At 43.7% G+C, this 10,245-nt stretch overlaps 1 protein-coding gene across 1 annotated transcript in view; it reads left to right on the top strand.

The window, feature by feature from the left end:
* The first annotated feature begins 2,678 nt into the window (after window positions 1-2,678).
* SLC9A2 (solute carrier family 9, subfamily A (NHE2, cation proton antiporter 2), member 2) overlaps window positions 2,679-10,245 on the top strand; it is a 63,511-nt gene continuing 55,944 nt past the window's right edge. Inside the window, exon 1 of the mRNA XM_010829684.1 lies at window positions 2,679-3,137. Within this exon, the coding sequence (XP_010827986.1) occupies window positions 2,730-3,137 (408 nt within the window). The 5' untranslated portion in view covers window positions 2,679-2,729. The remainder of the gene's footprint in view (window positions 3,138-10,245) is intronic.

A 10,245-nucleotide genomic window follows, 5' to 3' on the forward strand; every position in this document is an offset into this window, starting at 1 on the left:
TGGGCTACAGCCCATACAGCAAAGAGCTGTATACAACTAACCCTGAATGACTGACTATACGACTAACACGTAATGATGTAACTCTTTCCATTCTTTAATTTTCAACCTGCCTACCCCACTGCATATGGAGTAAAAGTTTTTTAAAGACAACATATGGTTAGGTCATGCTTTTTATTATATTCTGCTCACAGCTATCTTTTAATTATGCATTTAGATAACCTACATTTTTTGGTAACTATTGGTGTGTCTGTGCTGTTTGAGATTTTAAAAATCTGCCACTTTTTTTTTTCCTCTCTGTTTACTCTCTGCTCTTCATCTCTCTGTTTTCTTTTTCTGTCTTCCTGTGGGTTACTTGAACACTTTTTGTAACTCCATTTCCATCTATTGATAGTGTTTTTGAGCTTTGTATAGCTTTTTTTTTTTTTTTAGTGATTCCTCCAAGTATTATATCATATATTGATATATATACATATATATGTATATTTACAAAGTGTAGATACATATAGCTAATAACAGCTTACTGTTGTTATCACTTACCCCTGTGAGTGTAGAAACCTTTCTCCCGAATGTTTTTTTTTTTTTTTACTTTCCCCACTTATAGTCGTCTTAAACATTTTCTCTATATACATTGAGAACCACATCAGACAGTGTTGTAATTTTGGCTTCAGTGGCCAAGCTGAATTTAGAAAATTCAAGGGGAGAAAGAAAACGTATTGAATTTGCTTGCATTTTCACTCTTTCCCTCTGTTTTCTTAATCCTTGATGTTCCAAAATTCCATCGCTTTCCATTTTGAGGATTTCCTTTAGCCATTATTTTAGGGCAGGTCTGCTGGCAACACATTTTCTTAGTTTTTCTTCAAATGAGAATGTTTTGATTTCTTTTTCATTACCAAAGCGTGGTCTCACTGGATATAGAATTGTGGGTTGGCATTTATTTTTTTAACACTGTGCCTTAACAATTTTCGAAGAGAAATCTGCTCAAATTCTGTTTTCTCACCCATAGGTAAGGTGTCCTTTCACTATTTTTTAATGCTTGTGCCTTAACAATTTTCAAAGAGAAATCTGCTCAAATTCTGTTTTCTCACCCATAGGTAAGGTGTCCTTTCACTATCTACTATCAAGATTTTTTTTCCTCTGTATTTTCAGAAGTTTGAGTATACTTTCTCTGGAAGTGGGTTTCTTTGGGTTTCTCCTGTATGGGTCTCACTCATCTTCTTGATTCTGTAGGTTTATATTTTATGCCCTGGGTTCCCTGGTGGCTGCCCGCAATGTTGGAGACCTGGGTTGGATCCCTTGGTTGGGAAGATCCCCTGGAGGAGGGCATGGCAACCCACTCCAATATTCTTGCCTGGAAAATCCCCATGGACAGAGGAGCCTAGTGGGCTACAGTCCATGGGGTCACAAAGAGTCAGACACAACTGGGCGACTAAGCACACGTATTTTGGGCCAAATTTTGGAAGGTTTTAGCCATTATTTCTTGAGTAGTTTTCCACTTCCACCCTTTTCCTTTTCTCTTTCTGAAACTCTAATGACATGAATGTTGGGTCTTTTGCTACAGATTTTCAGGTCTCTCACGTTAAAAAAAAAAAAGAAGTCTGTTTTCTCACTGTCATTCAGATTGGTTAATTTCTCTCATTTGATCTTCTAGTTTATTAATTCTTTTCTGTTTACTAATTCATACTTCCAGTTTATTAATAATCTGCTTTTGAGCCAATACAATTTAATTTTTAAAGACTTCAATTGTTATATTCTTCAATTCTAAAATCTCCATAGGGTTTTTCTTTGTATCATGTATTTCCCTACTCAAGTTTAAAATTTCTTTTCTCAGGCTTCCCATTTTTTAAATTTGTTTCCGGTGTGATTGTCATTACTCATGCAACATTTTTATCATGGCAGTATTAATGTTTCTGTCAGATGAATCTAACATCTCTGCCATTATGATGGTATCTTTTTAAAAATTATTATTATTCAGCTTGCCATCTTCTTGGTTCCTGGTATGATGAATGACTTCCTGTTGGAACACAGGCATTTGGGGTATTATGAGACCAAAGGTCTTATTTATACCTTCTGTTTTAGGTGGCTTCTTATGGCACCACTCTGGTGGGGGTATGATGGGGAAGGGCTACCTTATCATTACTGCCAGGTAGGCGTAGATTTTCAAGTTCCCCACTTCGTTTCCATTGCCCACTGAGGGTCTGCTCATCACTGCTGCATGGCCATGGGAGTCCCTGGTCCTCACTAGGTCTACACTGATACTATTTATTTTTAGAGTTAAATTCTCTTATTTGCTCTTTGTCCGTTAGAATTATCATGCAGTAATAGCAGCTTGTTGATGTGTCTGATCAAAATGGTATTTTCTCACTGTTTCTGTTGCATGTTGCAATTTTATTTTAAGAAATGTATATTTGATTGCTATGTGAATTAAGATACCTACATAGGGATACTTTTGTGACCCTATGGCCCACCAGGCTCCTTTGTCCATGGGATTTCCCAGGCAACAATACTGGAGTGAGTTGCCATTTCCTTCTCCAGGGGATCTTCCCAACCCAGGGATCAAACCTGCGTCTCCTGAGTCTCTTGCATTGGCAGGCAGATTCTTTACCACTGTGCCACCTGGGAAGTCCCCATAATTCCTGTATAACCCAAATTTTGTCCCTGTGTTTTCCTGAACAGGATTCCATCTGTATCACAAGCTTCCCACCATAGTGCCTGAGAGCTGCCTGCTCATCATGGTGGGAATTCTGCTAGGGGGGATTATCTTTGGAGTGGATGAGAAGTCCCCCCCGGCCATGAAGACTGATGTGTTTTTCTTGTACCTCCTCCCACCCATCGTGCTGGACGCGGGCTATTTCATGCCCACCCGCCCGTTCTTTGAGAACATTGGCACCATCTTCTGGTACGCTGTGGTCGGCACACTCTGGAATTCCATTGGCATTGGGGTGTCGCTGTTCGGGATCTGCCAGATCGAAGCCTTTGGCCTGAGTGACATCACTTTGCTCCAGAATCTCCTCTTCGGCAGCTTAATCTCGGCTGTGGACCCTGTGGCCGTGCTTGCCGTCTTTGAGAACATCCACGTCAACGAGCAGCTCTATATCCTGGTCTTTGGAGAGTCCCTGCTGAACGATGCTGTGACAGTGGTGAGTAACAAGCTCCTGCAGTGTCGCTCCACCAGGCAGGGGCCCCACCTACTGGTCCTGTGCACAGAGTGGGCATCTGAATGGTCCCCAGCCCTAGTGCTGGGAAGGGCCCCTTGCTTGGTTCCAGACTCTGTTCTCACTGTCTTAAAATTCTCAATACCTTTATTATTTGTTATTTATTCATGGACTTCCCGGGTGGCTCAGTGGTAAAGAATTTGCCTGCCAATGCAGGAGGCACAGGTTTGATCCCTGGGTCAGGAAGATCCCCTGGAGAAGGGAATGGCAACCCACTCCAGGACTCTTGTCTGGAGAATCCCATGAACAGAGGATCCTGGTGGGCTACAGTCCATGGGGTCTCAAAGAGTTGGACACGACTGAGTGACTAAACAACAATAGCAACAACAACGATTTATTCGTGATTATATAAAGGCACCTCATCTTCATTTGCCTGTATCACACCAGCTGTGTGGCTCATCCTGTTTGCACAGCTTTGCTGCTGCCAGAGGAGCTTCACCGTGACTATGAGCTGTGTATCCTGGGGGTTTCTCACTGGCAGTTTCAACAACAATGGTCTTTGATCATAATTCAAAGGACTCAAGAGTGGGTAGCCATTCTCTTCTCTAGGGGATCTTCCCGACCCAAGGGCTGAACCTGGGCCTCCTGCATCACAGGAAGATTCTTTACCATCTGAGTCACCAGAGAAGCCTGTGACATGTGTTGTACAAGTGAAATGGTCAAGCCCTCTGAGTGCTGCTCTCCATCTGTGGATGCTGTGTTTTTTATTTCCTGATTTGAAGCAAAGTTTTTGTTACCCAACTCACTTCCTATTCCTACTCAGCCAGCAGACTTTGGGTCCTCATTTTTCCGTAGGTGGGTATTAATTCAGAAAATGCAAATTGTTTTTAATTCTCACTAATTGATACATAATTAGAGTCAGAGGCTCTTATGAGCTTAATGTGAGCAGAATTGACCTGCTTCCCGAGCTCAGGCAAGAAGCCTCTCTCCTCACCCACACAGCTGCGCAGAGCTCCTCCACCAGTCAGGGACGCTCAGGTGACCTTGGGTATGTTAACCAGTCAGTGAATGTTGGTGATGCTGTTTTATGTTAGCCAGGGTTCTGTAGCAGAGATGGTGATAGGATCAGAGTCAGTAATCTTTTGTGAATCTATATCTTGTGTCCAGAGTTTTTATAGCAGCCTATGAAATAGGTATTCTTCCCATTTTGCAGATAGGAAAATTGAGGGAAATATTAAGTAAAGTGTATTTAAGTAAGTTAAGTAGGTTATTTTACCCCCTCTATTAGTTCCTATCATTAAAATGGCATTCTTGATTTGTTTAAAAGTTCACATAGATTACAAGGAAAGAAAATCAGTTCCCTTCAGTTTTATTGTGTATGTGTAACTTAAGAGTACCTGGAAAGAGTCCCTCCATCTGAGTTGGAGAGAGGGTCCTTTAAATAATATCTTTTCTAGTATGTTTGAGCTTCCCAGGTGGTAGAGTGGCCAGTAGTCCGCCAGCAATGCAGGAAACACAGGTTCGATCCCTGGGTCAGCAAGATCCTCTGAAGAAGGAAATGACAACCTACTCCAGTGTTCTTGCCTGGGAAATCCCATGGACAGAGAGGAACCTGGTAGGCTACAGTCCATGGGGTCGCAAAGAGCTGGACACGACTGAGCGTGTGTGCGCGCACACACACACACGCACACAATATTTAGTATCCTGTGTGTAGGTCACGGGGCATCGGCTCTTCAAAGATAGGTTACTGTGATCAGCTTCAGAAGCAAACTGAGACTATCTTTTTAATAATTCAGTTAAAGTTTACAATAATATGACATCCAAATAACAGTTAAGATAGAAACCAACATTGTTCTCTGTTAACCTGTATTCACACCCTTGACCTGAATAAAATATCACCTTTAAGGCTATTCATTAACTCTGTGTGGATATTATTATGTAAAAATAATTTTCTGTTAAGGAAACCCCATTTTTAGAATGTTGTTCAGTTGTTAAGTCATGTCTGACTCTTTTGACCCAGTGACCGCAGCATACCAGGCTTCCCCGTGTCTCACTGTCTCCCAGAGTTTGCTCAAATTCATGTCCATTGAGTTGGTGATGCTGTCTAACCATCTCATCATTTTTAGAATAGCTGAGAGCTATTTTGAGACAGTGAAGTCACCTCATTCAAGTAACAAAATCCACTTCATTTATTCCATTATTCATTAATAGTGGTTAGTCATTCACTCACCAGTATTAAATTTTAAGTGGGAAACTGCCCTAATGATGAAGATGCTTTATGCTGCTGCTAAGTCGCTTCAGTCATGTCCGACTCTGTGTGACCCCAGAGATGGCAGCTCACCAGGCTCCCCCGTCCCTGGGATTTTCCAGGCAAGAACACTGGAGTGAGTAGATTGCCATTTCCTTCTCCAATACATGAAAGTGAAAAGTGAAAGTGAAGTCGCTCAGTCGTGTCCGACTCTAGCGACCCCATGGACTGCAGCCTACCAGGCTCCTCCGTCCATGGGATTTTCTAGGCAAAAGTACTGGAGTGGGGTGCCATTGCCTTCTCCGGAAGATGTTTTATAACTCATTCTAATTTCTGGAGGCATCACGCTTTCCTTGCTGACTGATGTTCAATGTATACACTGTTACCAGGGAGACTGGAAATTTTAGTTGACAATCTTGGGTCTATTTAGTGTATAGAAAACCTCACCAAGAGATAATAGTATCCTGATGCATTGCTTTTAGGAATAGGAGAGCATCATCAGGTCTGTTTCAGGATGACCTGCCACTTCTTTACACTGCTGTCCTTTCTCTTTTGAGATTTCACATTCAGTCACCTCAGTGGTCTAGTCTTTGAGTGTGTCAAGAATCAGACCTCATGGAGCGCCAGGCTGGGCTCGCCGTGTTATTCAGCAGCTTCCCACTAGCTTTCTATTTTACACATGATAGTGATACAGATCTATACTACTTTCTCTCTTTCCTTCCTCCACTGTGTCCACAAGTATGTTCTCTAGATTCCATAAATATGTGCTAATATGATCTAGAGGAGTTGGGATTGGGGGAGGGAAGGGAGGCTGAAGAGGGACGTGATATATGTATAATTGTGTTTGATTTGCGTTTTTCTATTGTAGAAACCATCACAGCATTGTAAAGCCATTTTCCTCCAATTAAATAAATTAAAAAAAAAAGAATCAGATCTCACACAGATATAGAGAATGGATTTGTGAACACAACAGAAGAAGAAGGTGGGCTGGCTGAATAGTAGGTTGAATTAACCAGGTGTTAGGAACAATTAGAAAATGATGTACAAAATTACAATTTTGCGTCCCAGTCAGGTATCCTTAAAGAATTGAGGCAGAGATGTTGGGGGCTTTCCAGGTGGCTCAGTAGTAGAGAACCCACCTGCTAATGCAGGAGATGTGGGTTCGATCCCTGGGTGGGGAAGATCCTCTGGGGCAGGAAATGGCAACCCACTCCAGTGTTCTTGCCTTGGAAATCCCATGGACAGAGGAATCTGGTGGGCTACAGTCCATGAGATCACAAAGAGTCGGACATGACTGAGCACAAGGACTGACTCAAAACAGAACATATCAAATGTTAATATATACAAGTATTTTTAAAATAATAACAATGAATAGAAACATTTGAAAGTACCCAGTTTTCACATTAGCCCATCTCAGAATTGAGCAAACAGGCACTCTTGGCTTTTCAGTTTTCTAAAAATACAGTTGTCAAGTTGAGGTCAGCTTTGCACAGACCAGCTAGAGACATAATTGTAGCCACATATGTAATATGTATACATATACTGTATATAAATTATAGCTTCAAAAGCACCTTTCTGTATAGATTCCTTTGTGGTAAAATGAAAAGATTTAACTGGAATGCACTCACCATGGGGTTATGGCTGGTTGTACCTAAAAGAATTTTATCTTGTGCTGATCGCTAGGTATCAGGTTCAGTGTACAACAGGCAGGAGGTTATGGAAAGCTCTCTCGTTGTCAAGGTAATGTCTCTACCTAAGATACTTTCTCCTAACGTGGTCCAGCATCCGAGGAAGTTGAATGATCAAACAGGAGCTTCTGCCAGCTCACTGAACGTGGGGAGCCCGTGACTCAGCCATACACTTTGGAAAACCTACAGGTTTATGAAATACAGAATATGCATTAAATAGCGTGATGGATGGGGCTGCCAGGAGAATCGCTTGGGGAAGTTTAGGGTGTTGCCGGTGAGTTGATCCTTAGGAATGAGCACCTGACTTCCTTTGGAGACATCATCGGTGTCTAGATGGGGTGGGGTGGGGAAATGAGATTGAAAGAGGAGAAGTCACAAGTTCTTTGCACAAGGAAGTTCTCATTCCTCAGAGAAAATGAGGTCAGCATTTGAGAGACAGCACCAACAACACAGGAAGCTTCATCTCCAGATGCTGAATGCTTTGGGGGGTCACCTGCGATGCAGGAGGGCAGAGGGAAAGACGATTTGCAAGGACTGTTGGAGTCCAGAAAGGCCAGAGGGGAACAGCAGCTTCAGCTGAGCCATGGGAGACAGATAAAGTTTCCCCTGGTTTGCAGGCTGGGTTTCAGCCAAGAGAAGCCAGGGGCAGGGGTGCATAATTACACTGTGCTTTGTGGAGCAGTAATGAGACCCTGTCCGAGACTGCAGGTGTTATAATGCATTTTTAAAAAATGCTTCAGGTGGGGACTTCCCTGGTGGTCCGGTGGTTACGATCCCACTCTTCCAATTCAGGGGCACAAGTTCGATACCTGGTTAGGGAACTAAGATCCCACATGCTGCCATGGTGCAGACAAAAATAGAAATGCATCAGACATATTCAGCCTTCTTCCCAGAGTCAGGCAGCCAACGATTTTAAATTGGAGAGTGAGGAATGGAACAATGCTCAGTCGTGTCCGATTCTTTGCAACCCCATGGGCTGTAGCCCACCAGGCCCCTCTGTCCATGGGATTCTCCAGAAAAGGATTCTGGAGTGGGTTGCAGTTTCCTTCTCCAGCCAGTCTTCCTGACCCAGGGATTGAACTCAGGTCCGCAGCATTGCAGGCGGATTCTTTACCATCTGAGCCACCAGGGAAACCCGAGAAATGGAATAGCAGTATTTAAAGGAAGTGAGTCTTGTGGTGGCTCCAGGAAGCACTGCACAAATGAGTGATGCAGTTTGCTTGTGCAGGCTGGCAGCAGGGCAGAGGAAGCCATGGCGCCTGGGAACAGACCCCAGAGCCTGAGTGGCCCGGGGTGGGGGGCTGTCCATGCAGAGCTGGCACCTGGGAAAGCTGTCCCTCACCCCGGGCAGCAGGTGACCGTCAGCTTCTGGCCTGGTTGTTTAGAAGCAATGGATAAATACAGCACATCTCCGATCCACTCTCAGGAAGCAATCATGGTGTGTTGATGTGGATGAAACCTGATGTGTGGCAGGCTCTGGGTGATAGTAGGAAGCAGCAAGACTTGAAGCCAGTTCCTTCCTGGAAAAGGATAATCTTTCAGGATATTTAAGTCCTTGGGTTTGTAAGTTGCTTGTTTCTTCTCTTGTGTGCATGCTTGGCTGCTCAGTTGTATCTGACTCTTTGCAATACTATGAGCTATAGCCTGCCAGGCTCCTCTGTCCATGGGATTTCCCAGGCAAGAATACTGGGGTGGGTTGCCATTTCCTTCTCCAGGGAATCTTCCCAGATCAGGGATAGAATCTGTGTTTCCTGCATTGGCAGGTGGATTCTTTACCACTGAGCCACCAGGGAAATCCCTATGATGGCATAAGAAAGAAGAAAAGTTCCCTGAAACCTGTAAAGTGTAGGCTATAAAGGACCTTAAATGAGGAGGAAAAGAGTGAAATGGCTATTTGCTGGGATACACCCTGATTAGAAGAGTCTCTGCCTCATTCTCGTGGTTAAAATTGAAGAACTGACCCAGAGGTGGGATACCTGGATTCTGGTATCGCCTCTGGTATTTTGACTGCCTGTGGATAAGTGGGTTTAATTCTGAGTTTCTCAGAAACCCAGGGAAGGTGTCACATGGACTGTACCCTTAAGGTCTTTGCCCCCATGTCCCATCAGCTGACTTTCCTGGAGATTCTGGCTGCAAACATCACAACGAAAAGAAGCAGAGCATGTGCCCGTCTGTATGTCACTTGCTGGTTTTGTGGAAAAAAACAAAAACAAAAACAAATGTTCAGGAGTGAGGCATTGTTTCCAGTGCCGTGTGCTCAGTGATCCTTAGAAACATGTTTGAAAACAGGTGTGAATGCCTGTTATTTCGGAATACTTAATTAAACTATGTGAAAGACTGTAGATTTTTCAGAAACTGAGCACCAGTGTAGTCCCATCACTTCGGAAGGACAGATGTGTATGAAGTTACAGCACACACACACGCACATGCAGTGGTTGCTGCCTCTTTAAGAAAACCTGATCAGGTCTTGTGTTTCCTAAGAGGTATGTGGATGGGCGGGGCAGGGAGGCAGGGACCAAGGGAGGACCTCAGTGACAGAGCGGGAGGATGTCTTCAGGGAAGAGACCACTATGGATGGGCAGACTGACCCCCCAAGGGGGCCTTGAAAGGTCACTGAATTCACAGCCGACACCCACAAGCTTTCTCTGTGACACAGTCCTCATCGGGCATTGGGAACACAAGCAGGGCGTGTTGAAGGGTGACCAAATCTTTTAAAATAATCTTTTAGGGTCTAAAAAATAATGTTTTAGGAGTAAATCATATAAATAATTTTGAAGTCTCCTCTCTCTTACGTCTGAAAATAGATTTCCTGATGACACGCTTTCATCAACACTTTTTGTTTAAAGCTATTGAATGCCCGGGTTTCCCAGGTGGCTTGGTGATAAAGAATCCACCTGCCAAAGCAGGAAATGTGGGTTTGATCCCTGGGACAGGAATATTCCCTGGAGAAAGAAATGGCAACCCACTCCCGTATGCTTGCCTGGAGAATTCCATGGGCAGAGGAGCCTGGTGGGCTACAGTCTGTGGGGTCGCAGAGTGGGACGTGACTTAGCAACTAAACACAACAATTAAATGTACTGTTAAAATGTGAGATAAAGAGATGCCCAGTCGCTCCCACTCGTCGTCCACTTTGGAGCACAGAAGATACGCCCTTATT

The sequence above is a fragment of the Bison bison genome, unplaced genomic scaffold (assembly GCF_000754665.1).
Source record: "Bison bison bison isolate TAMUID 2011002044 unplaced genomic scaffold, Bison_UMD1.0 scf7180017864508, whole genome shotgun sequence".
In the NCBI taxonomy this organism is placed as follows: Eukaryota; Metazoa; Chordata; class Mammalia; order Artiodactyla; family Bovidae; genus Bison; species Bison bison.